At 43.0% G+C, this 26485-nt stretch overlaps 3 protein-coding genes across 7 annotated transcripts; 2 read left to right on the top strand and 1 right to left on the bottom strand.

The window, feature by feature from the left end:
• The first annotated feature begins 144 nt into the window (after positions 1–144).
• Positions 145–8710, top strand: npat (nuclear protein, ataxia-telangiectasia locus). 2 transcript variants are annotated; one of them, XM_076145342.1, is made up of 17 exons: positions 145–362; positions 577–695; positions 788–848; positions 956–1028; positions 1179–1219; positions 1687–1923; positions 2173–2248; positions 2345–2468; positions 2900–2991; positions 3133–3214; positions 3434–3530; positions 3613–3714; positions 4165–5517; positions 5606–5706; positions 6260–6347; positions 6445–7772; positions 7983–8710. In XM_076145342.1, exons 1-17 carry the CDS (start codon positions 326–328, stop codon positions 8061–8063), a joined length of 4092 nt encoding a protein of 1363 aa, XP_076001457.1. In that variant the 5' UTR covers positions 145–325; the 3' UTR covers positions 8064–8710. The 2 variants fall into 2 exon arrangements, with proteins under 2 accessions (XP_076001457.1, XP_076001467.1); XM_076145352.1 differs by having other exon boundaries at positions 2345–2447.
• A 321-nt stretch (positions 8711–9031) lies between these two features.
• vmp1 (vacuole membrane protein 1) lies at positions 9032–22185 on the top strand. Of its 4 annotated transcripts, none has more exons than XM_076145377.1 (12): positions 9032–9215; positions 9794–9901; positions 10271–10403; positions 10693–10783; positions 11068–11178; positions 14041–14208; positions 15580–15711; positions 17309–17389; positions 17606–17722; positions 18982–19043; positions 20726–20825; positions 21164–22185. In XM_076145377.1, exons 2-12 carry the CDS (start codon positions 9823–9825, stop codon positions 21305–21307), a joined length of 1218 nt encoding a protein of 405 aa, XP_076001492.1. In that variant the 5' UTR covers positions 9032–9215; positions 9794–9822; the 3' UTR covers positions 21308–22185. The 4 variants fall into 4 exon arrangements, with proteins under 4 accessions (XP_076001492.1, XP_076001500.1, XP_076001509.1 ...); XM_076145385.1 differs by having other exon boundaries at positions 9032–9195; XM_076145394.1 differs by lacking the exon at positions 9032–9215 and adding an exon at positions 9234–9387.
• Positions 22186–22383: 198 nt separating this feature from the next.
• tubd1 (tubulin, delta 1) lies at positions 22384–26224 on the bottom strand. The gene is made up of 8 exons (XM_076145364.1): positions 25890–26224; positions 25655–25802; positions 25077–25293; positions 24746–24977; positions 24473–24637; positions 24239–24379; positions 23444–23627; positions 22384–23288 (listed from the first exon to the last, which is right to left on the bottom strand). The coding sequence occupies exons 1-8, from the start codon at positions 26038–26040 to the stop codon at positions 23183–23185; spliced, it is 1344 nt and encodes a 447-aa protein (XP_076001479.1). The 5' UTR covers positions 26041–26224; the 3' UTR covers positions 22384–23182.
• Between the last annotated feature and the right edge of the window lie 261 nt (positions 26225–26485).

Genomic DNA, 26485 nt, shown 5'->3' on the forward strand with positions numbered 1-26485 from the left:
CAAGTCACGTCGCCTCTTTTATCCGTCACAATCACATGTACGAGAAAGAAGATATAGATAAAAGGGAAGTAAGTAAGCTAGTTGCCAAATATGACTACACCTCCCAGCATTCCATGCGGTCAACTGATTTGAAGCTTCCGGGTCATGTGTGCTTGAGTTCCCCGCCTTTTGTGCGAGCAGCTGTCTCCTCGGGACGTCGCATACACAATAATACCGTTGACGTTTTGGTTTTCGTCCCTGCCTGGCGAATCTCTAAGAGACTTTGACCGAACATGGACATAGAAAACTATTCATAACCGCAGCCTTTACTAAACTCCACGCGGCCATGTTGCTCCCGTCAGACGTAGCTCGGCTTGTTTTGGGTAAGTCCTTTTTAGCTACAAGCGTTAGCCAACAATGTAACTATGCTTCAATGTAAACAGGGCGGCGGCGCTTAAGGTTTGCTTGATTTTAAATGGCGATTACAACAAAATGATGTTAACTTGGAGTAGTTTTAAGTATTTGCCATCAGGTTGGGCTTTGCTGTAGTAACATTTGTAGCCAGCTAACCCAGTGTGGGCTAATGTCCTTGTCCAGGGTACCTTCAGGAGGAGGGAATGTCCGCCACCACCCAAGCCTTCATCCTCGAGAGCCCCAACCTCAAAGAGTATGCTGAACACACCACCGAGGATGGGACTGTCCCGGCGTGTGTATTTGTACGTTCCCCTTTTGAGAACCCTCTTACAAACAATTAAATTGGTAAAGATCTCCAGTGTTTGAAGTTGTTTTCCTTTACACTCTGTTGCAGTCTGTGTTTGGGAAAGGCCTTGCCACCATCCTAAATGAGTATGTTGCTGCCAAAGCTAAAGGTGATGCCATCGGCCCTTATCTTACATTTCTAAATGCACTTGTTATTATATGCTCTAATTTATGTGTCATCCTTCCATTGTTTACATTTGCGTCATTATCTCAACAGAGACCTGTCATGAGGTGCCTGCCATGATGACCTCATTATGGAAAAAGCTGGATTTTACACTCAACCAAATCAAGTAATTCACCAGTCATCACCAAAATTACAGCGTGTTTACCCCTAACCCTAACCCGAAATTAAGCGTTTTGAAAACTTTGTAATCAGCACTAACCTTGATTTTGATTTCCATCACACATATCAATGCATTAATGTATGTTATTGTCCTTAGGTCATTGCAGAACTCCCCTGCTCTATCGGCATATCAAAGAAGTAAGTGCTTGAAGACATTTGTTTGATATGTCAATGCCTCATTGAGTTAGCAGACAAAAGTGTTTGTGTGCACTAAATGGTGGAGATTAAGATGCATGATTATGTGTTCAGTAACAATGTTTTCCTTGTATTGAACTTGAATAGAGTAATGCTGTCACTCACAAAGATTAGTGTCTGTATTTATTTCAAATTGCTGAACTTACTCACTGAATTGATCAAATAAGTCAACCGAAATGGGGCTTTCAAAGTTGTTTGAACTGGAAAAATGATCCGAACTGCAAATTTATCTCTCAGTTGGTTCCCAAAATGTGGTGATTTGGTGTGATTTTTAAGATTGAACATAATTCTTGGAAACGGTCAGGGATTTGAGTATACATTTAAATACACTGTTCGATTGATCTAAGTTTTCTGTTTGCTCTGGGTTAATATCTGCACAGTGTTAAATTATGATTCTTTATTCGTGTCAGCGCGGTCACGTGTCGGGGCGGCAAACATTCGAAGACAGCGTGCCTTATCCCTGACTCCAGCTGGCAGTGTGACCTGCCCCATAATTCCTGGAACAAGCACCATCATCAGCCCTGTGCTCACCCCACACAGCATGCTGGGCCACTCCACACCTGTGAGTTTCACAGCCACGCACAACAGGCCAGCATCAGCCGGCGGCACACTCCTCCAGGAAGGTGGCCGGTTACTGACTACTTGCAGTAAGTGGCATAAACATATATTGTGCATTTGACGTTTGAATTCTCGAATATGATGAAATAATCAGTGTTTGATGTGAGGACCTTTTGATGTGTTTTGAGTTTTTAATGGTAACTTTATTTTACATTTGCAGCAGTGTTAGGCCTATCCCCACTGTGCTAACACTGCATTGCTGGTAAATGCCAGAGCAAGGCTATGCTGAAACAGTTGCTGCTTTTAGATAATGTGTACAACTGTGTGTTTTATTGAAGGAGATTCACCGGTACAGATACTCATTACAGAGCATCGGTTAACCCCAGGCCCAATGTCTCCCGGGCGAAGGAAATGGTAAGGAGGAGGATGTTACCGATTATTATCTTTATATCACTGTAAAATACATTCCTGTAGTGGACACATTACTGAAACTCCTTGTGTTGTTTTCAGGGATACACCCAAGAAGAGGAGCAGTGCCCCGAGTGAGAATACTGGCCTGAGCAGAGCCACCGCAGCAGTCAGTGGCCTCCCTGCAGAATCACAGCCTGAAGAGGTAGTTGATGAGAACTTCCCTGTAAGTGGATGTGAAGCCAAGGCGCATTATCTGTCACATGATCCCAGGAGCATTACAGTTTGCTGCATACATTTAAAACCACACTGTATTACCTCCAAACATCAGCTTTGGTTGATATGTTTTGGTTATACTAGTAGAGGGGGTCATGTGCACGCCCAGCAGAACGTAATTGGACAGATGCTGGATACAATAATCGATGCAATAAAATAGAATAGTGTTGTGTCCAATATCATAAAGCGCAATATGGCTTGGAATGCTTGTTCTAGCGTTCTTTATTTCTACTGTGTGTTGTAGGAAAGCAGGGGTTTTAAGTGATGTTTTGCACTTCATGGGTACAGAAATGGCATGCTTTCTCTTTTAAAGAAGCCTTTTATTTTATTTTATAAGTCATAGTAACTTTGTGACCTCACAGTACATGTTGTTCTCCACAGCAACTGGTGATACAAAATGCACGTGACAGGATATTGGGTGACAGGTCGTTACAAGAAAAGCTTGCTGAAAATATCAACAAAATCCTTGCAAAGTAAGTGCCAAGCTGCTGAAGTATTGGGCTTTCTGGATACAAAATTGTTTTTGATTATGTCCTCGGTATGCACCGTCGCAGCATGATTGTCAGCATGTTATAACACAGCCACAAAATTTTTTCCTGTTTTATCTCGATCAGTGAGCCGGTACCCCAAACATCAAAGGCATTGTCAAATACAGTGGAACCAGACCAGTCAATAGATGAAATCCTTGGACTACAGGTTGTTAAACTATAGACATGTATTGACTCGATTTCTGTAGTGTGTGTGTGTGTGTGTGTGTGTGTGTGTGTGTGTGTGTGTGTGTGTGTGTGTGTGTGTGTGTGTGTGTGTGTGTGTGTGTGTGTGTGTGTGTGTGTGTGTGTGTGTGTGTGTGTGTGTGTGTGTGTGTGTGTGTGTGTGTGTGTGTGTGTGTGGTAACAGTATTTCCCTCCTTTGCAGGGGGAGATCCATATGAGTGATGATGCCATCCAAGACATACTGGAACAGACAGAGTCTGACCCGGCCTTTCAGGCTCTCTTTGATCTCTTTGATTACCGTAAGCACAGTGTGTCTCTTTTTTATTTTATGTTTGAAGGCACAATAGTTACTAAGAGAAATTATTCACAATGCCTTTACAGATAAAACAAGATTAAATGAGGGAGAACCAGGGGACGGCCCAGAAGAGGGTGACATAGCTGGAACTTTACCCACAGACAGGCCTGCTCAGATTGAAGACTCAGGTATTCATTCATTTACAAGCAGGCTCTATCATAACACCAGGGTCACCTATTACTTATTACTTTCTCACACAGATCTAGGTGTCTTAATCATTGTCATTGTTAAAAAAACAATATGTTCAACTAAAATATAATAATTATGTAGATCTGTGATTGTTTTTCTTTTATCTGTTGCCTTACCTGAGGCATTTTGTAGCGTTCTCATATATCACCTAAAACAAATCATTTTTTTAGCTCCAACAGAAGTATCATTTTATAATTTAACAATTTAACAATTATGAGTTTTATAGCATTTTTAAATGCTGTCATTTTGTACTTGTATACCATTGTAACAAACAAGTATTGGAATACTTCAACAGTGATGGACAGAGTTTTCTAATGTGTAATCTGGGTAGTCGGATGCGCGAACATGAGGTATGAATCACTCGATCTTCTTTACATATTATGTTGCAGGCACTCCAAACATTTCAGATGCTAATGCTTCAGATGCATCGGCAACACCGGTGATTGGAAAAATGAGAGCTGGACAAGAGAGGAAGACCAGGAAGCACGCCGGTCCCATCTCACTAAGAAAGACGATTCTCGGCCCCAGTGGAAAATCATCCAGAATTGAGAACAGCTCGGCCAAGTTGTTGGTGAGCCAGGCGGAGCCCAGAGGTGTCTCACCAGCTACACTGGACAAAAAACTAAATTACTCAGTATTAAGTATCAGCACATCTGTGTCACCCATGGATATTGATGAACCGTTGAATACTCCCCCTCCTCCTCCCTCTTGTAACATACCCAGTCAGGAAGCACCAGGGGCTGTGACAAAGGACAATACTCCCACCTCAGCTCCCCCCAGTGTGTCAACCACAATTTCATCGTCAGTTTTAAGAAATGTATATGCTGGACCAGAAACCTTGTTGGTTTCTAATGTAGACAAAATACAGGTGGCTAAACGAGTACCAAGAGCTAAAGTGCAGCCTGCTACCAACCCACCCAGAGCTGTGAGCGCTAAAGCTGATTTCATCCCACCTGTAGCAGTTAGGACTGACAAAAGCCAAACGCAAACTGCTGACCTACCTCATATTACATTGTCAGTTCCAAATACGGGGGGGCACCTTCAAACATTGTTTACTCACTCATTACTGGCTCCTATCTCCTCCTCCTCCTCCGCCACTGCCACAGCCACAGCCTCATCAACATCTGCTTCTACTGCTGCACCGCCCATCGCTCCCTCACAAAGACCTCCCTCTATCCTTGCCCCAGTTCCACCAGCGCCCGATCCTCTAAGCAGCAGCCACAGCGCCCCAAATAATGGCGTCACCGATCCTGATAATATAGTTTCTTTGAAGATCATCATCAGCGACAACCAGGAGGAGCAACCTTCCAACGACTTGGCTTTGAATCAGGCGATTTCCAGCATCAGTAGAGAAACGATCCCCACGATTTATCTCTCCTCTCCAGCCAAGTCCCCCGCGTGCCCGGGCACATCGAAGATCAGCCTGGATGAGATTGCACAGGCAGTGAGCGGTTTGCAGAGCTCAGAGGCCCTTCAGCCAGTAGCGGAGGCTAAAACGGGAGCAGTAGTCACATCTACAATAGCAGGGACAACCGGGCCAAGCTACATAATTCAATTACCCTTGGATGCCGCAAATCCTGCTCTTCAAGGGGCTGCTGCCAGTTACATCTTGGTGACCGAACCCCCAGCTGCAGACGCTCAGGCCCGACAGGCACTGGCACCTGCTGGTATGACGAAGGGGCCGCCTCTGGCCGGCAATCAGCGTGTGGCCATATCACCTCGCCCTCAAGTGTACTCTACTGGTAAGAGGGGTAGCACGTTTAGATAGCCTTTGTAGTGAATAACTGAGCCTCGTCATTGATAAACCTTGTGTGATAAAATATCTTTCAGGGTCAGCCCTTATCTTGCAGTCACCAGTTCAGCCCATGGTGATTCCTGTATCTGTGATGGGGCAGAATCCTCTGGGGAAGCTCCAGATGGTGTCCAATCAGGTAACTGAAGTATTTATCTTTGCAGTTATTAACTTGGACTGAAAAATTAGTTGAGATTCCCATTTGCCACAATATTTCTTTGTTTTTTTTTAACTTCTGTGAAAAGAAAATGTCCCTTCAGTGCACAAGGTCCACAGAAAAATGGATGGGTTTAACAAAATGTCCCTCCATCCTATCCAGTGTCTCTACACTTATAGAACCTGTAGAACCTGTCCCAGTGTTCATTGAACAAGTTATTGGATAAGTTGTTCCCTAGAGAATGACTCCGTACTACTTCTTGTAGCACAGCTGTCAGGCCAAAGTGTCAAATAGTACACAGAATAACTCATGACGCGATTGGCTTATCCAGCTTTTGCTTTCGTTCCACTCTCTGGACAAATATCTGCTACTAGTCAGCCTCAAAGAAGAGTGAAATACTTCACCGTTGTTCACTGTCTACTTTCCAGCCCTTAAGTGTTTGTGGAGTAATGCACACTGCAGTCTGTCAAGCCTGTGCAACATTAAACTTCTATTTCTTTTAAATGATAATGTGAACAAACATTTGTATTTGTAGTTTGTTGCTGTACCAAACCCAGTGCAGCAGTCAGAAACTGTCAAGTCACAAGCCCCCACAGTGGCCGTCAAGCAGCCTGTAACCACTGGTAAGTTGTAACAGTTTGAAACAGTTGTGCTCTGGGTAACATCAGTGTTGCTATGCTGAATGATTTGATAAAATTGCCTTATTTTTCGGAATTCCAGGTGTAACGGTAAACATCGAAGAAAATGTGAATAACAAAGTGGCTCAGCCTTTGTCCGTTGAGCAGACGGACCCAAAAAATGTGCCAGTGGGCCGCGGTCATCGGAGAATTTTATGTTTCGAACCTTCAGGAGAAGATCAACCGCATACCGATCAAACAAGTACCACCGCCACACTTCCAGCAGTAAACAATCCGACAATACTTTCCAACCAGCCTAAGGCGGTTAATTCCAAGTTAGCCCAACGGACAAAGCCTATCCCGGGTAGCAACAAGCCCAAAAGGAGGGTGGAGACTGTCAGATGCTCTGAAGATACCCAGTTTGGATCAAAGTTTGCAGAAGACACAGAGGAATCCTTGCCTCCACAACAGCACCAGGATGATGCAATGAAAAAGAACAATTTCAACATTCAAAGCAAGGCTCATGCTTCACAGACTGAGTCTTTGAAAAAGACTGAGTCAAGAAAGAGATCCAAATCTATTGACAGGAAACACAGCACTGATAAGGATGGTAATGAAACAAAAGCTATGGAATCCCATGGCTCCAGGACATTGTCCTCTGATTGCTTTGGGAAATCGGGGAGTAGAAAGGAGAAAGAGAAGGAGCCTGCAGATAAAGCCCCTACCAAATCCCATGAGGGACGTCCAGAGAAGAAGACTTCCTCACAGGAGACGCCAAGCGTGATGGCTAATAAAGAGAATGAAATAAAGGGGAGCGCTCAAGAGCAGCAACAGCAGTCCACATCCACCTCATCGGCACAGAGAGACTTAAGTCCTCCAGCTGTTGCAGTGCCAATAAAAATCGCCCAGTCCAAATCTACTAAGCCTGCCTCAAAGACAACATCGCTGGCCAAGCAAGCAGCTGAGATGCTGCAGGACATGCAGGGCCTCAACTCTCCATCCACCCCAGTCAAAAAGCCTGGCATAGGTGGTTCAGATCCTCCCCTCCCGCGGATCCCCGTGCCTGGCCATAATCAGGAGGAGCTGACCGAGGGCCACAGGACACCTTCCCGACAGAGGAAGGGTAAAGATGGAGATGGAACTCCCAAACGTCTAATGCCTCCCTCCACCCCAGATGTCCCCACCTGCAGCCCATCCAGTGAGGCTGGCAGTGAAAATAGCATTAACATGGCCGCCCACACACTCATGATTCTGTCACGAGCTGCCATTGCCAGGACGGGAACTCCGCTAAAGGACAGCTTGCGTCAGCAGGGGGTAGGAGGAAAGTCTCCCACCGCCTCAAAGCTCTCTAAGAAACGCAAGCACTCTTCTCCCACTGGCAGCCCCCCAGCAAAGAAAGAGGTCAAACAATCTCCCAAAAAGAAGGACAGGGTGAGTGCAATGGAAACACTGCATTTGTTTTTCCCATGTTCACATACAAAAATGCCTCAGATCACACTATCCCACTGGTCATATAGCAACATATAAACGATTCAGTGCACAAAGGGTTCTGAATAGATTCAAACAGATATCTTTCTTGAATAATGAATCGTGTAAAAGTGTGATCATTGATTCACCATATCATTCTGACTCATTCTGCAGGATCGGAAGAAGCTGATGGATTGTTTTCCTCATGACTTGGACGTGGATAAGTTCCTCTCTTCACTTCACTATGACGAGTGATTCCAGCCACAGTACCCGAGAAGCACGAAAGGACAACATCACTACCTGTTGAAGTTACTATGCAGGGATAGATGAAGCCATCTGCAAAACTAGTGCCTGTGGATCCCGTCTATGACTGACTGAGACCCCATATGATGTGGGTTTTTGTGTCAGCGTAAGGACACTTATTTTGCTGATGTTAACTGTTTTTAGCCGGGATCTAAAAAAGATTCTTTTCAGATACGACAGTGGAACAGCCTTGGCACTTTTTTTACTGCCGTGTTCACTGATACTCGTTGTAAATGCTGATTGTTCTGTATTATACAAGAACAATTACAACTGATTTGAGCACTTTGATGTAATAGGTGCACCTTGGGAAGATCAAATCTCAGTGACTCAAAAGAGTATCTTGGTCAATATTTGACTCTAGTTTGATGATTTGAGTTTAAGTTGCAGAGCGGGTCGGAATTTAAAAATCTATAAACTCATTTTATTACTTTGAAAGGAATTCTTTAATGTAGCTTTGATTTTATGTTCAGAAAAAGGCTGCTTTAAAGATCAAAAAGTAATGTGAATGACTGGATCTTCTGTGAATGATGTTAACATGTGCTCAGTCATGCTTTGTTGCAAATTTACCATTGTACTGACAGTGTAATAAAACAAAGAAACAGTCAGTTTGCGTTTTTATTTCATCACTCACTCACTTACTATTGAGCACTGCTCCGTTAAAAATCTGGTTCATTCTTGATCACCCTTAATATTTTGAATATACCTGTAGTTTTCATGTATCTTGATGACATCACTGCTATGTTAGGTGACAGCATTACCTAGCCGCGTCGTGAGTAGTTGTGACTTGAGGAAACAATATGGGTTGCCTCTACAGTCACGGTTGTTGGCAAATCTGGCAACCTCTGATTGGACCATAAAGCGTGGTTTACGGAATTACGTTTGTATATTAATTTCAAAATAAAAGCCCGGGTTTTTGAGGTGGGAGTTACTGAGATAGAAAAGCGACTTGCGACCAGTCTCGAAACAGCCAACAAACAGTACTTTGATCAAAATATGTTCACAAAGAACACGATTTGATAACTTTTATTGCAGCTTCAGCGGAACAAACCTTTATTTTGAATACATCAAAAAAAATTGTTTCCGGGTGAGTAAGACAGGAAAAAGGTACGACTGTCATTTCATTTTAATAAACATCGTTCTACTTTCTATATTTGTCATGTTTTCATAGAAGTACAGCAGTTCTTGTTCGGGAACTGTTTTTTAGAAAAACATCTTAAAAATAATACGACTGTTCGCTGCGTTTCCAACCTTTATTTTGCTTTAGGTACTTTCCCAGGCAAGTCAACCTCGTTAGCTTCGACTTTAGCATTTAAGCTAGCCGGTTAGCATGTGTAAGATTATGTACACACGTTTTGATGTATTTTGGAATTTGGGACGGAATCGTTTTGTCTAAATGTGTATTTTTTTTCAGGGTTCAGTCGTAAACATTGTCGTGTACGGTATCTTTGTTTGGTATCTTCTGTTGCCGGTCATGTGATGTAAGTGTCAGCTAGCCGGTGTGGTGGCGTATTGGTCGCATTGACAGTTTGATGTTTTATTGTGTAAGAGCAGCAGAGGGAGATTCCATATCAGGCCTCATTGCCACAGGGTCTGTCCAACTGTCCTGCCCCTTAGAGGACGATTCGAAAAGTGAAAGGATTCTGAAACCATAGCAGTAAGTTGTCTTTCATTTTCCTCCCTAGATTGTCTGGCCTGCTAAACACTGAAGGACATGGCAGCCAATGGAGCGAGCTGCGAGCAGCCACAGAGGCGTGCAGTGGCGAAAGACAAACACAATGGCAACTCTGCAGGTTAGTTTTGGTGAAGTTTTAGAGAGGAGCACTTATCGCTAACGTTTTTCAATAAGGTTGTTTAATCCCTGAGTGAGACAGAACGATGTGTGTGGCAGTATAACGTGTGCACAAGCTATAAAATGTGCTCAAGCTGATAACATCACTTCCCTTTGTACTCAAATTAACTGGCTTACAACACAGCAAGAGAATGAAGTCAGGTCAAGTCGAGTTTATTTCTATACATACAATGTCTCAAAGGGCTTTATAGACCCATAACATCAGGAAATGAAATGTATTTAGCATTTCCAGGGCAACCAGATTCAATACATGATGTAGTTTTAAGTTTTACAGCGAATCAAGACGGTTGCACTTGTGAACATCCTACAGATTCGTCTATCCGAGAGAGGAGACAGAAAGACAAGGACGAGCGACTGTCTCTGGTGTTGTGGAGGAGGCCTGTCACCACGTTGCATTACTTCTTCTTGGAGGCCCTCGTCAAGCTACAGGAATGGACATACAAGTAAGACTGTGAACAGGTTTTTCTGGTTATCCTCTGTTTGTCAACTTTTGTTGTTATCCCTTCCCCCCTGCTTATCTTGTCAGTTTGCAAATCGCTTATTACTAGTGAATGATTGGAAGTTATGATACCTTGAAAAATACTTTATACCCAAGCAGTTTCCTTGAGATATAATCAGTTCCAATCACTTGGGTTCTTTGTCGGCCATTATTTTAATTGCTGTATATTGGTTGTCTTGTCAGTTGTTTTGGATCTTGATTTTTAACTCTTGTCTCCCTGTTTATCTTCTCAGGCTTTGGCAGAGACGAGGCATCGTGTTCTTAGGTTTGGTGTTGTGTTCATTCTTCTCCCTTGCCTACTCCACCGAGGGATCACACCAGAAAGTAAGGCTTGGGTGATTTGTTGTCTTAGCTGTGTTAATAATCAACATCATTCCTCCAACTGAGGATGTTTAAAGGTTAAAGATAAGTCACTGTTCATCAACCTAAACAACCTCAACAGAGGAAGGCTATTGGTAGATAATGAAGTTGATACTGTTGTTAAGTAATCCTCCACACAGTTCTGTCACAGTTCAAGGTTCATCAAACTTATTTATATATACTCTATTTAACTTATTATATTTTAATTGATCCCTTCTTTGTGATGTTCTTACCTTTCGTCACTGCAGTATGTTCAGTACCTGGAGAAGAGGTTTTTCTGGTGTGCTTACTGGGTTGGACTTGGGATCCTGTCATCTGTCGGCCTCGGAACTGGTCTACACACCTTCCTTCTCTATCTGGTGAGAGAGCACTCAGCTATGCGTTGGTGGAGAACAGACCACACTCGCAGACAATAGATGCAACATATATATTTCTAGTTATAAGAAATAGCTCATACATGCACAAGCAATGGGCATTTTAACCTTTTTAATTTCCTGAGAAAGTCCCCACAGTCATGTAGTAATGATCCCGTCAGGCTGTACCACTCGGAATGTGTTGCTGTCCCAGCAGAGTGCAACACAAGACATTGAATTGGGAGTGTGCCAACTCTTGGGGGCAACTAAGGACAACTGCAGATGTATTTACAAATGAAAAGAAAGAAATGTAGTGAAAGAGAATCTAACCAGGAGAAAACCAACACATCCTTCATGAGTACTCAGCTACCTAATAAAACATAAACGAATAAACGAAAGGGGGGATCAGTACACTACATCTTTATCAGATTTATTCAGGTGCCAATATGTGCTCATTATAAATACATACATGTGGTTTCTGTGCAATGCAAGCCTGGAAAAACATTATCATATGAATGGAAGTCGAGGTATCAGCTGCCCCACATTTTGAAATATCTCAACTGTCAGCCTGCAAAATGATAAGAATGTCAGTGTTGCCTGCTGTGAGTATCTACAAAACAAAGTGTGAGACATGTAGAGTTTTCATAAAGGTAAACCAACACAAATTAAATGAAACTCAACTGAACTGTAGTAATCGCACACAGACTGCAGGCCTCACAGCTTATCGCCGTTCTCGCAGTTTCTAGTGGATGGCATCGCCCCTATCCATTGTTTTGTATGAACTATTTTTCTATTTGTCCCCCATCTGTTCAAGGTTGTAGTCATTTGTCCCTGACAAAGAGCCAGAAACATGACTAGGGCTGAATCACAGACAGATGTGACATTTCCCTTGACCGTGGTATAAAAAAATGTGCATTAAGCAAAAAGAAAAAAAGCCGTAACAATTCTGCACAATCTCCTTTACAGCGATGACGTTTGGTTTTGTTGTGTAGAATGAAATAAAGGGAAAAGATGGATTGTGATCTTTCCATGTTTTTGAAAGCTGATCCCAACCTCTTTGTATTAAGACTTCACAGAATTTGTTGTAGTTTTTCTGTGATCTGTCTAGTATTCTTTCTGTGCTTAGCCAAAATGCACAGTAATAGCCTCATTTGTGGTTGTAAGATAAAGGTTTATTACCCCGAGGGAAATAACTGTGCAACAGTTACAGTACAGTGGTGGAGAATGAAACTAAAGAATTATCTTTAGAGCAAAAAAATCGTGCAAGAATGCATGCAAGATAGCAAAGTACACACAATAAGGGCTACAAAGTACATAAGGAGTGATGGTGTTTTATTAGATATTTAAATTAAATCCCATCAAACATGTTTCTTGAGTGGGGTAGAAAAAGCTTTCAAAGATTTCATAATATTTGTTCATTTGTCTCCGGTTCCTCAGCTGCATTTTCTTTCACACATTTGTTAAAAAAGAAAATAATTTGAGACAATAAAAAGCACACATTAAATTTGAAGGAACTTGAAGCATAATCCCAAAGTAAAGAACAAGACTTCTTTACATTATGATGCTTCTTCTGTTCATCTTTAACTCTTGTACTCGGTGTAAAGGTTCCCCTCTCTTCACCCTTACTCAGGGTTGATGTCAGCCATGAGCAGGAAAATCCCTTTGTTGATTTCTCACGAAGGAAACCACAGAAACCACACCGCCCACCTACAGAGTTACGCTATGAATTCACCTCAAGCCCAAAGCATCCATAGATACCCCACTGGAGAGAATGAGGTCATTCAGCTCATGGGAAAGTGGATTCACTCACTGATGAGTAATCATTATGGTTTCTGTGGAACTGAGTGCTGGGTTCAGTTTATATCACTGCGGTTCAACCAAGACTAAAGACCTGCTGATAGATAGTTGTTGTGGCCCCTGCTGCAAGGTGTCTGAACTGGTGAACCTACCAACATTTCCCAGTTGAGTTCACTTGCCACAGCAATTGGGCGACTCTGTGTAGGTGTGAATATTGGGAGAGCTCCAACTGTTGAACACATTCTTTTCTCCTCATTCCTCACATTCCTACTTGGCCCTTCTCTACATTGGCAGCAGTGGCAGAGTGCAACTGGGAATGAGGAGCGGGTGCCAAGTCTGAGCCATGCTTTGATGTGGATGTCCACTGAATTGTATCGATATACGCTTTACGTAAATCTGCAACATGGCCCCCCTTCCTCCCACCTCAAGAGAGGAAGTTTCAGAACAATTTGGGAATCTCTGACATTTCTTCTCCTTCTTAGATTTTCAGTATGTCGAGTGTTCTGTTAAATGATTTCATATGTAATGTATAAACCATTGGAGACATTGGAGTCAGGGGGCCACTTGGCGATGTTTGGTAAAGTAGTAACTTTGACATTCCATAAGCAAGTCTTCACTTGTTGGTACCGACCCATCACGTCTTGAAGAAATGGTTAGTTCTTTACTAAAAGGCCTGCTTGGCACCAAATAAGCCTTTATTGTGTGAACTAAAGAAGCCCCCTGTGTCTCAGCATACTGGGATGTGAGTGAGTTAATGTGGAAGAGGAGTTGCAGTCAACACAGACCAATTGCGAGCTGTCCATCAACTGTCAGTGTAGCCTGTATCAGTCTAAGGAGGTACAATGGAAGTGCTGTGTAATAGTTTCAGGTGGGCCTGGCGCTACTGAGGCCAGGTGGCTCGGCCTAAGCAGCTGTCAGTATGCTGATAAATGATGACATACCAACCTGTCAGAAAGGCTGTGACTCAGTTCTGTGTGTGTCTTTACAGTTGCTTGTCCCACATCTGAGCCACCTCCATGTGGTTTCTTGCCCTCACCCTCTCTGTCTCTCCTCTTCCTCTCTCTCCCCCAGGGCCCTCACATAGCATCGGTAACCCTGGCGGCGTACGAGTGTGGCTCCATAGATTTCCCAGAGCCTCCCTACCCGGACCACATTGTCTGTCCTCCAGGTAGTGGGATGGAAGAAAGCATCTCCCTCTGGTCCATCATGTCAAAGGTCCGCCTGGAGGCCTGTATGTGGGTGAGTAACAGTTTGGTAAAGAGACAAATTCAGTGACCTTCACCTTCGATGAAAACGTTCACGCTGCTAGCAGAAGGCTGTGTAGAGCTGCTGTGAGCAAACACAGGCTGAGGAAGGTAGATGCCGACTCGCTCAGTCTCTTGACTCTGATCATTGTTAATGGTTACTGCCCCCCATATCATCTTCCCCCTGATATTTGTGTGACATCATTCATGGCTCCCGTCTCCCACTACTAAATGGACTGTACTTATATACTGCTTTTATTCAAAGTGCTTTACAATGACCTCACATTCACCCGTTCACACACTGACGGCAGGGGCATGGGCCAACCTGCACATCGGTAGCAGATGGGGTTCAGTGTCTTGCTCAACAGCACTTCAGGAGGTTTTTCAGGAGTACAATTTTAATGGAAATCAAAAAAATGAGAAGAAAATACTGTAGAAGCACCCTATGAAATAGTTGGACATCAGAACAATGTCTCTGGCCAATTTTAGCAGTATACAGTAAATAAAAGTATATTTTGTGTGTGTGTATAAATAGAAAGATACGGTAACACTCAAGAAAGCAACGTTTGCCTCTCTAGCACAACATAGGGGTACTGCCAGCTGGCGACTTCATCTTTCTATCTCCCAGCCTGGGTATATGCAGCTCATCAAGTAGAGCTTTGAGGTGTGGCGTTTCCTCTAGCTTTCTGCCTGCCTGAAATGGAGATGGATCCTATTACTACTATTACTAACTTTGGAATACAATAAGAAGTTTTTTTGTATATCAATGATGTGGTATTATCTCAGTTACTTTTTTTATGGTAAAGCCATTACAATGTACATATTATCTAGTGTCAGTGTTATTGCCCATGGACCACAATTTCAGAACCGTTTCAAGGTTTTTCAATGCTTCTTCTTTTTTAAATAGTATAAATCAGACTTTGATTAAACCCTCTGTATGTTGCATACAGGTGTGCTGTGGCTACATGTTGTACCTTTTCACAGTCACAACATTCAGCCACATTTGTAAAACCAGGCTTACAGTGAATCCATTACAATATGTAATAAAAAGGAAGCCTAACCCTGACTTAGACAGTAGATTTGATCCTACTACTATAATTGGAGAGCGGTTCGTTTGCACCAAGCACCTTTATCACTACAATTGCATGATCATTTACATAGAGATAAATATTGAGTATTTTTGTACTAGTAATAATAAAAGACCATCACTGTTGTACAGCAGGACACCGATTTAAAAAAAATCTTCCTGCTCATTTGTTCATGTGGGGAATATGTAATCGAATGTCTGCATCACTGAAGAACGAATGATGAACATCCCTAATATACGATCATCTGTTGCCTTTTGCCTGCATTTCTCTGTATTTAGGGTGCAGGCACAGCCATTGGGGAGCTTCCTCCTTATTTCATGGCCAGGGCAGCACGTCAGTCAGGAGCCGACCCGGATGATGAAGACTATGAAGAGTTTGAGGAGATGCTGGAACAGGCCAAGACTGCTCAGGTCAGAGCGGCATACATGCACACAGGCCTCAGTGGGGCATCCACTGTTCTAGTTCCCTGTGGATGTGTTTCTTTCTTTGCATTAGTCATGTACATATAAGACCTACATGCACAGAATAATTTTGTGTAGAGTTGAGGGACAAATCCATGATCTACAGTCACCTACTTTCCTTGAGGTGTCACTTTTAAATGTTATTAGGTTTATCACTCTTGAAAGTTGAAAGATTTCCACAACTGCATTCAGAAAAGAAAAGTAAGCCGGTGAATATTAAAATAAGTAAAATTGTGGACAAATGTAGCCCAGTGCTCTTCACTCTACACCTGTAAACTACTATAGTGATATTCCTGTACTTAGTGTCTTACAAATTTAGTCATTTACACAGTTCCCACTCACTCGGTATGTTATGATTTCATAATTTGGCTACACCTTCAAACTGACCATAGTGTCATTGTCCAGCGATTGGTCCCAAAGAGCCATGTGACTTCAGTGAAGTTCCTCCTTTCTTACACTTCCAGTAAATCTGCCTGCTGGGGGGGTGAGTCACCCTGAGCACAGCTCCCCCTTTAATCATCCCTGCAGCCTTGTGCTCTCACTCCCATACACCCACCCGCCTTCTCTATTTTCACCGGCCTCTAATTTGAATGACAGACAGTTCGGGCAGGATCCGATCTCACATGACCAGCAACCGCTGAGCTCCAATGCTGAGTCAGCAGTCTAGAAATCAGATAATGTGTACACATTGTCGTCTTGTCTTCATCCTCTATTCTCACTTCAGTGGCTCTCAGCTGAGTAGACAAAGGAAGCAGATATCACATGTCTTTGATCATGAGAATGTACTCAGGATGATTCGTCATCGTGTCACTGTAGCCTCAGACAGAAGTAAAACACAGGGATCATTGAATGAAAAAGAGCCCAGCACCAATTAGAGGAGTCATTACAAATATCCTAACAAGAAAACTGACAACTTAACAGGAAAGCAAAAGAATAGGAGTAAAATTATCAGTGAATTCTACAAATATTATTAAACAATAATAGAAACTGTGCACTTTGAGACATCAAGGCTGCATCTTTGTATGTAGGTCAGTTCATAGAATAAAGGCAAGATCTCCCAGACTAAAATTAAACCTGAATTGCTTCCAAATTTAACCCTCATGACATGCTGCTTTTTGGAGTTTGCCTATTTCTGCCTCCAGCTGTAATCTTCACCATGTAACCACAGCTATTCTAGCAGTCCTCAGCACTTTCATACCAAACACATTTCACTTGTAAATGTCACCAGATTCATTTAAACATTCTTAAAATTGCGCTGACGTGATAGCAGAGATCCCATTCCTCATCACTACTATTTGGTTAAACCCCACATACAGAATCTGCTAGAAGAACTGGGTTATGTTGCAGCAAATCATGACAGGGGGATTGCATGATTTTGAAAAACCTGTCTTATAAGAAGATGCTAGAGTTTAATCACTAGATGGAACAATCAGGAATTTCACAGATTACATATAATAGCTCATCTCAAAATGTTACTGATGTTCATATCAAAATGTACCTGTTGATATCTGGTAAAAGTGAAATGTTTTTTTCATTGTTTTTGCAGGATGTTGTCACAAGAGCAAAACTTGGAGTGCAGCATATGGTACAGAAAGTGGGATTCTTTGGGATCTTGGCTTGTGCTTCAGTGAGTTGATTTAAACATATAGTCACATTTACAACAGGCATGATCAAAGATGAGTGTTATGGTGATGATTTTCATTCCTCTCATCTTCAGCAAGCATTTGTTACTGTCAATTTGTATTTAGATTGTTGGACATTAACTGTTGCCTTTTAGCTAAGTCAATATATATGTTTCCCTTACTTTGAAAGTCATTTAACTCCTCCGATGTGTTTGTTTCAGATCCCCAACCCTCTGTTTGACCTGGCTGGGATAACCTGTGGTCATTTCCTGGTCCCCTTCTGGACCTTCTTTGGGGCCACTCTGATTGGGAAAGCCATCATCAAGATGCATATACAGGTAGAAAGCTCAACCAAATAGTAAGACACACAAATGATTGTACCAACAAGATGCCACGGTGATTAATTTACAGATAGTGCGCTGATTCCCCAGGTATAAGAACATCTTGGCTTTGGAAATGACTCACTGTTGTTAGTATCTCCCTGCTTTTCTGTAAGCATTCCTGCCTTTTCTTTCCACAATCTCATAAATGCGGTTTTAGGGAAAAGAGTGTTTAGTGCTGACTGTTTCACTTTAAACAAACTAAACTGTGTGGGATGATTGAGATCAAACCTTGTGTTGACATCATGAGTTAGTCAGCTGAGAAACTCCTAAATGTACATTCCACTGGAGATTCCTAATTTTCCTTTGAGCTCTTGGACGCTTCCAGACCATATGAAGAGGCTTTAGATGAAAGCTAAGAGACGTTTTAAGAAGTCTACAACAAGAGCTGGCATTTTTCAATTTACCAGATCAAAACACTCCTTAATTACTAAGTCTATTGTTGAGTCTGCCACACAAGTGACTAATATGACCCCAGTCTATGTCTGAGGATGAGTCGCCCGGTGTGTCTTTAGAAACTCGACTCTATCATCTCTCCATACCAGCCTGTGATCTCACTGTGAGACCAGACAAAGGGGCTTGTCGGGTAGCAGGGTTGGCGTTATGGAAGCCTTCGGGTCGACATAACAAGGTCAATATGAGAGAAGAAAATGGAGCAAACCATAAAAGAGTGGTTCCCCCGCACCCCCGCACCCTCTCACCCCCCGGATCCTTTTGGACATCACGTGTCATATCCTGTCTGAATTAGTCCAGGGGAGCATGCGTCACACTGTTTAAAGTTGATCTGTCTCAGGACCAGAGCAGAGTGTTGTGGTTTAGTCCCCCACATTGGCACCTTTTAACCCACGCAAAGCCTCCTCACAGCCCACAATTCACTCTCCTACACAGAGGGAACCTCTTAAAACGTGCAACATATTCCAACATTCAAGCTAAGATGGTTAATTTTACACATCGGCCTGGCTGTGTTTTTATGTTTGTGTCTATGAATAAGCCTGTCTCACTTTCTCCCTCTTGAGCATTCTTTAATTGCCGGCTTTCTGATTCACTTCAGAGATGTGGGTTTTATTGTTTAATTTGCTTTGAGGAAGTCCAATAAAGTGATTTGAAAATTGTTTGACTAAATAGCTCTGTAAATAAATGTATAAATGTATGTTATGTCACTTGAAATAGTAAAGTATGTGTAGCCAGTTCATCTCTCTTCTTTTGTCTTTCCATAGAAACTATTTGTCATCATAACCTTCAGCAAGCACATAGTGGAGCAAATGGTGTCCCTCATTGGGTAAGTAAGTGTGTAGGAGTGTGAGAGTGTGTGTGAGAGAGAGAGAGAGAATGTATTAATTAGGTACTTTGTGGAGTTATAGTGGTGCCTCTGGCTTTGTGGTTGGTAGATCATTTGAACATTTTGAGATGGAATTGGTGATTGCGTCTGAAAGTTTTTCCCCGTGGGTGTGAATGTTTTCTTCACTTTTGTCCACAGAAAGGTATTTCTTTCTCCAAGCAATCCATCACTCCAACATTGGTGGTCAGAGCCTGGCATGTGGGGTCCTATCTGAACATGTTGCTCTGACTCACCCTAGCTGAGCTCCCAGAGACAGAATTGCTCCATTGAAGCAGGAAATGCCATCTTAGGATTTCAACACAATAAGCTTATTGTGACTGCTCACCTAATGACAGATTTGGCTACTTTTAAAGGTCACATCTGAAAGATTTCAAGTGAACACAAATATTAAAATTAAGAGTGTGATATGATAAGTGAAGTCACAGAATTTCCGAGGTTGGAATGAACTTTGACACAATTAATTATAATAATAATTTCATCAGTTAGATTCTTCATCAACAGTCTTTCTCGAGCTGTTGGCTGCTGAATGTTCATTCATATGACAGAGCAGTCCACTTGGTGACTCATCTCATGGTCATATGGAGTGTCCTGTTCATGAATTTCTTATTAAAATAGAGTTCATGGTTCTTCCTCATGAAATTCTGATCAGAGTGGATGACTTGTCTCTCGGTGACTCGTGACTTAAATGCTGCGCTGATGCTGAGTCAGGATGCTTTTGTGATTGTGTGCTTGCATGAAGAACGAGAGAGAGAGAGAGAGAGAGAGAGAGAGAGAGAGAGATAGAGATAACACAAATGACTCAGTCTAGACGGGTTTATATGAAATCAGCAATTACCCTCTTCCTCTCCTGTGTTTGTTTAGTAAATTGTCTTCTTTTTTGCTTAGTCTAGCCAAGCCTCAACAAATGGTTTATATCAGGGCCAGGGAGAGAATAGAACTGAAGACTTTGCCTGTCCAAAGTCCTCCACTATAATTTGAGTTGACGGTCATTGATGGCTTCATGTAGTTTGGTTCCAAAGGCTAAACTTAAACTACCAGTATGTCTGTGGGACAAGACCTGATCAAAATGGTTAGTAATACCTTCTTCAGGACTGTATCCATTATAATTGGCCCCCATGGAGCTAATCCACCCTACCTTATAAGGACATGAGCACACCCCGATTAGATGTCTTTCCATCCAGAAGGCAGCATGGTGGTAAAGATGATGACATCATGTCGACTCACTTCCCGATTGAAGAGGCTGACACAGGCTCCTATAGACACCGGAGGGGTATAAAAGGAGGGCCAAAGGAGGTTTCTGCTTCATTCCTCTCTGCTGCCTGCTCCTGTTCACAGTACCTAGTGGAGGAGATGGAAACTCCAGGCTGGGGGGCCAATGCAGGCTGGGGCCTTCAGCAGCTGTTACAGGGATGCTGTTTAGCTGGTGGAGAGTGTTCAGGGAAAGGGAAGCCTCTGAGCTTCATCTAGGGACATTGAATTCAAATTCAAAAGCTTAATTTATTGGCTTGAGGAAGGACACTTGAAGGGTAAGTGAATTAATGTTTCTTCCTCTCTTTTCTCTCCTCTTTTCTCCTCTTTTTCTTTGATGCCTTGTTACGTGGCATATGGGAACACAACATCAGGTCTGTGCCGAGAGTCGGACCATCGCTTCAGAAGCCCTTCAGTCAGTACCTTGAAGCACAGAAAGGCAAGCTGCACAGTGCAGGAGCAGGGAAACCAGCGGTAAGAGAGACCATTTTCACCTTTAGCTGAAAACCTCCACTAAATAGATGCTTTACTATTACTTCTCAGAATGGATAGATATACTTTACTGATCCCAAACTGGGAATTGTTCAAATACACTAGACTTTAAACCAAGCTGTACCTTGGAATAGTTTCAGGCCCTCGTCAGGGCGAAATGTTAAACTTCATGCCAATTTTCCCAATATGTACTTCTGTAATATAATTGCAATGTCGGCATCAGTAAGGCTCTTGTCTAGATTTTTGCCTATGAATAGAAGGAATTGCTGTATGCTGATGTGGTGGTGGTAGTTAATAGTTCCTCCGCCTTGGGTTTCCAGAGTGAGAACTGGCTGTCATGGGTGTTTGAGAAGGTGGTGCTGGTCATGGTCTGCTACTTTGTCATTTCCATCATCAACTCCATGGCCCAGAGCTACGCCAAGCGGCTGCAGCAGCAGAGACACTCCGAGGTGAAAACCAAGTGATGACTGGACAAAGCAGTACAAAACATCGAACAGACTGTGTATGTGCTGCTGCTGCTGGGAGGCCCTCCCTCCGCTCAGCCCCAGACACTCACAACTTTACCAACAAACCTCTCATCCATTCTCAAAGAGGCCGAAAGCTCAAAAAAAAAATCAGGCACTATTGTCGTATGTGTGCTTTTGAGGATGTATGTGCTGTTTCCTGTTTCGTCCCTCTTCAGGTTTTGTAGTTCCTCTGTCATCTCACTCTGTAGGCACGTGTAGTGCGATTGGTTCTCCTGCTGATCTTAACAAGTTTACTATAATGTTAAATTAACCTTTTCATTGACCTCAGAAGTAGCCCGGTGGTGGCTGCTGTGTAAACGGGGCAGTGCCCATCATATGCTATGCCTTATGCAAGATGGGAGGGTCTGACTTTCCCTGGAATACAGCTCATGACTTAACTTGATTTTTATTTAATTTTGTAACATTTTCGAATGGATGAAATTGGATACCTTTGTCGTACAGTGTGCTGCCAAAATGATTGCTGCGGATGGATTTTGCTTTTTGTTTTCAGGGTTTCATTTTCACCAAGTTCCTGTGTTGTTCGACTTAACTGTTTAATCGTTAAAAAAGAAAAAAGCAATATCAACTTAGGACAGAGTGGTATTGATGGTTTGCACATTGTGTAAATATCTTAATATCTTTTGGACAGTATGCGCACATGTATTTGTATTCTACTGGTCTGGGGCATAACTTCAACTTGAACCAAAACAAAAAAGTAATATCATTTGTAAAGTGACATTGTACTCTCAGCTACCTAGTCCCATTTCTATTCTGTACATTATCGGCTCAACCTTGGATCAGATCGTACATAAAAGTGTGTAAATCATTGCACTTAATTCCAAGTCTGAGTGTCTTTTTCTTTTTGCTTTGTAATGCAAAAAATAAAGTTTTGTGTCCATTCTAGTGAACCCACTGTGACAAGAGCTTACGCATGATTTTTCTTGTAGATTTGATCTTCTTGTAAGGTAAGTCAACAGGTCAGCACTTATATGTGAATGTTAGATCCGAGGTGCAGCTAAATCTGTCTGCGTTTCTTTTTCTGTTCTTTTCTAATTCAACTTGGAGCTTGCTTACACATTCTTGGACTCCCAACTACTCCTAATGTTGGATTTACTTCTGCCCAAATTTTACCAACTGGCGCGAGGCTACTAACGGATTCCAGTTGACTACTTTTGTGGATGAGGTCCCTCTAGATCTTCACCCCACTTTCCCATCATGTCAGCTAGCTTATCAGACTGGTGTTGGCTGTTAATCTAGTACGGCAACAACAGTCTGTAAGCTGGCTGAAGTTGTGGACCTTCAGCATTTTCAAACTGATATAATTCTCAATACTTTTGTTGCTATCCACAGGGTGTGACGCTTGTGCTGACTTGTCTTATTCTGTGATTCTGTATGATTAGTAAAAAAATAAAATGGTGAAATGGAATAGAATTCTCATGTTTTTGCTTGCTTTGATTGAGCTAAACATGTGTATTAGACATTAATTGCTGGAAAGGCACTTTATTTAACATTCCAAATCCAATTATTCAAGTATTCAATCATTAAGCAGCAGTCTGTCAAATTGTGGCATGGAATCACAACACATTTGAGCGGCTCCCTCCTCTGCCTTCCTCCCTGCTGCACCCGTCCAGCCAACTGTTGAATAGTCATTTTGTGCAGACTTTTCCTCAGTCCCTGCATAATAAACCACTGTGATTGTGCTGAGCTTTCACCAAACCGAGGAATTCTTAAATACATAATGCCTGCTTCTCATCCCCGCTGATGTCCCACCTCGTGGTACTCCCAAGGGTTACAGGCAGTCAAAAGTAATAAGGCTCATTCCTCCCTCCATTCTTAGCCGAGTTGACTGTAGCTGGAGATGACTTGTTCCAGAGACGTAAAGCTGTCCAGGAAATCTTCCTCCGACATTCCAAACTTGACATACTGATGGACGTAGGCCCTGAAACAGTTGAAACAAACTCTTCAAACCAATCATGAAAGTAATTTAGTTGCAGTTAAAGCTGTACCTCTTAAATTGACTATTAATTCTAACACTACCTCACACTCGGTTCTTCAATCTGCAAATTATTTTCCAAAGCAATGTGCCAGACTCACCTGGAGGCAAACATATTCCAGGCTTTTCCCACCATGTTATCCAGGGGTTTGAGCAGAGCCTGGCTGTTGCTGACCAGAGTTGCAGATTTTTCATACTTGTCAAAGGGCACCGGAGATTTCCACACATGAGAAGCCTCCTCTGGTGGGAGCCAGGAGGTGTAGAGTGCCGGCTCGTGAAAAGCACCTGGGGAGAGTATACAGTTCACATCCCCTTATCTCAGAGCATGAAATCATGAAGAATAAAACACCATTATAGCACTAACCCACGCATATGTGCTACACCAAACACTTTGAATCACATCCAACAAGTACCAACAAGCCACCAGCTTTGAGGCAAATCACTGAAAAGCTGCAGGCTTGCATTTGTGACGTTCCAAATAGTGAACACATGGGAAAATGGAAAATCTAAATTAAAAGCCTTACAGTTAAGCATAGATTTCTTATAGTCTTGTGCACCACTTCAAGTATCACTGGTTTCCCACATGGCACAGTGTGAGAACCAATCACCACGTGGGCAAAGCTAATGTTAAGCTAATGTTAAGAAAGCAGCCACTTCCTTCTAGCAAGGAAGACAAAGCCTTGCTAAAAGGCACTTCAGCAAGATTAAACATCACACTTTCTGTCCGATTTATGTTTGGATTGTGGCAAGCCTGACCCTCAGTATTACACAAGGTATAAGGGGTCTTCAGTATTATATAAGGTATATATATAAGCTGATTACTACTGGCTCCTTACAGAACACAGTATGCAACATGATTTTCCACACAACCTATACAATTCCAGCAGCACTCTGACCTGTCTCTGCACTGTAAACATCCTTCCCTCTCAGTATAAGCAGGTTGGCAAGAGACGTGTTAAAGCCAGGTCCTTTATGGCCTCTGAGCCGCTCAGAGCCACTGAAATGGCCAGCAGGTGGACTCACTTGCCAGTCTATACCTGAAAGCATACAAAGAACAAGGCATTACACTGGAACCTCTCGTTCGTTACATTCTGAATCACAGAAGAAATTTAGATTTGGACGGAGCTTACCTGCCTCCATCTTGCTGTTGGAAATGAGCATCTGCCGTAGGTGTTTGAGCAGAGCTGGCCAGCTGAAGGTGCTGTAGGCCAAGGAGGAGCTGGACATCTGAGGGATCGTACACACACTGAGCAGCTTGTACTCTGGGTGACAGGCAAGGGCACCCACCAGCTCCCCTGAGACACACATGTAGAGAGTTAATACCATTTAAGTGAGTTTAGGGCATTTGAAAGAGTGAGCACACTTTCCCATCATGCCACACCTGTGTGTTGGCCCCCCCTTACCCAAAGGATTTCGGCTGTAAACTCCTTGAGAGTCCGCAGTGAGAGCAGGCTGCAGGACGCTGCCCAGCTGGTGTGCGATAACTCTGTTGATGTCGCTGAAGGAGATGTGTTTGATGTTGAGCAGCTGACCGCAGATTCTGTGCACCGTGTCATTCTCGTGCACCAGGATGGCGTCCGACAGCTGGTAGAGATGAGCCAGAGTCAGCAAAGAGTTGTAATTCTGGACAATCACCTGCAGGGAAAGATGGAGAGGATACAAACTGAAGTTGATCTGTAACAACATCCATTGATTGCGCACAGTGGAGTGTGGAGTGTGGTTGACCTACAGTACCTCTCCGGTCCCGTACGGCCAGGTGAGGTGGTTGAGGATGAAGGAATTGGGGTAGACGTCTCGGAGACACTGGGTCACATAGGTGCCGACCCCTGACCCCGTGCCCCCTGCCACACTCATCATGGCCATGAGCCCGGCCAGCCTGTCGCAGCGCTCCACCTCTCGCCTCACCAGCTCCTCCACTACCTCTCTGTGCCGTGAACCATGGACACAATACCTGTTTGGAATGAAGGGAAAGAAAGCAGATTAGCAGGGGTGATTGATAAGTTCTGAGCCTGCCAAGTCCTGCCTTGTATCCACTCAAACACACAATTGTCAGTTACCATGGCTGTTACTTAGCAGCCTATGATGATGCCCTGGGCAAATGGTTGGCATGGTGATTTAAGGGGCATACCAAGTCATTCCAATATTCCAAATCTGGCAGTGACACACATATCTTTCAATCAATATCAATAAAGCCAAACGTAATATTAGAAAGAAGAAACTGGGACAACATTGATCCTCAGAACTTACTAAAGTCTCTCTCTCTCTCTCTCTCTCTCTCTCCCTCTCTCTCTCTCTCTCTCTCTCTCTCTCACCCATTGGCCCAGTTGTTTCCAGAGCCCTGCTTCTGGCAGAAGTAGGACGAGTCTCCATACTTCCACCTGCCGGACTTTGCAGCCTTAGTCATGCTGTGGTTTATTACTTTAGGCTCCATATCGATCAGCACCGCTCTGGCCTCAAGCTCTGGTTCGAGAGAAGACACATTGACAGGGACATGTGACCCATGAAAATGTCAGAGCAGTAAAGCAACGGGACGGCGGCCTTACTTACCTCCGTGTGTGTTCTGGTGGAAGAACTTCTCGGTGCTGGCTGCGTTGTAAGATCTCCTCTGTCCGTCCTGAGCATCGCGGCACATGATATCAAACAACTCCTCGCCCACCTGGTTACCACACTGACCCAGCTGCACCGTCACTATGGACATTGTACGATCTTAATATTAAATCGCTACATTCCGTAAGTTTGTGAAAGCAGACAGTCTAAATCTGTGTCTTAACTCTCCCACATCTACAAGAAAGTCTCATAAGTATACAAAGGTTCGATGTCGGTGTTTTTGCCAATGTTTGGGAGCGACGTCTCAACTCTGGCGCCATGGCACCGGTATGAAGTTGACTTCCGCTCAGAACTTTCAAAATAAAGCTCTTATTTAAGAACGATGAAATAGTTGGTGATTGCATCATCATCATACTACAAACTGCAAAATGTCCTATAAGTAAAATAGATAATAACACAATAGTTCCATTTAATTTAAAAAAAAAAAAAAAAAAACATGTGTACCTGGCAGAGTACAGTACAGTACAGTTTTAGAATACATAAAAATAGAATGGCATGGAGGGTATTCACTATCATGATTGTCCGTCATCAATCGG

Source organism: Genypterus blacodes, unplaced genomic scaffold, assembly GCF_046128005.1.
Source record: "Genypterus blacodes isolate CSIRO-AG114 ecotype Tasmania unplaced genomic scaffold, CSIRO-AGI_Gbla_v1 ptg000003l_1, whole genome shotgun sequence".
Lineage (NCBI taxonomy): Eukaryota > Metazoa > Chordata > Actinopteri > Ophidiiformes > Ophidiidae > Genypterus > Genypterus blacodes.

Bases quoted from the DNA above. Each gene is read 5' to 3' on its own strand.
- npat (XM_076145342.1), top strand. From the start codon at position 326: ATGTTGCTCCCGTCAGACGTAGCTCGGCTTGTTTTGG. The intron at 2,249-2,344 runs GTAAGGAGGAGG...TGTTGTTTTCAG, and splicing joins TCTCCCGGGCGAAGGAAATG to GGATACACCCAAGAAGAGGA. The intron at 3,531-3,612 runs GTAAGCACAGTG...ATGCCTTTACAG, and splicing joins CTTTGATCTCTTTGATTACC to ATAAAACAAGATTAAATGAG.
- vmp1 (XM_076145377.1), top strand. From the start codon at position 9,823: ATGGCAGCCAATGGAGCGAGCTGCGAGCAGCCACAGAGGCGTGCAGTG. The intron at 9,902-10,270 runs GTTAGTTTTGGT...AACATCCTACAG, and splicing joins ACACAATGGCAACTCTGCAG to ATTCGTCTATCCGAGAGAGG. The intron at 15,712-17,308 runs GTCAGAGCGGCA...TTGTTTTTGCAG, and splicing joins AACAGGCCAAGACTGCTCAG to GATGTTGTCACAAGAGCAAA.
- tubd1 (XM_076145364.1), bottom strand. From the start codon at position 26,040: ATGTCCATAGTGACGGTGCAGCTGGGTCAGTGTGGTAACCAGGTGGGC. The intron at 25,294-25,654 runs GTGAGAGAGAGA...CATTCCAAACAG, and splicing joins GGAAACAACTGGGCCAATGG to GTATTGTGTCCATGGTTCAC. The intron at 23,289-23,443 runs GTGAGTCTGGCA...CAACTGTTTCAG, and splicing joins TGGAATATGTTTGCCTCCAG to GGCCTACGTCCATCAGTATG.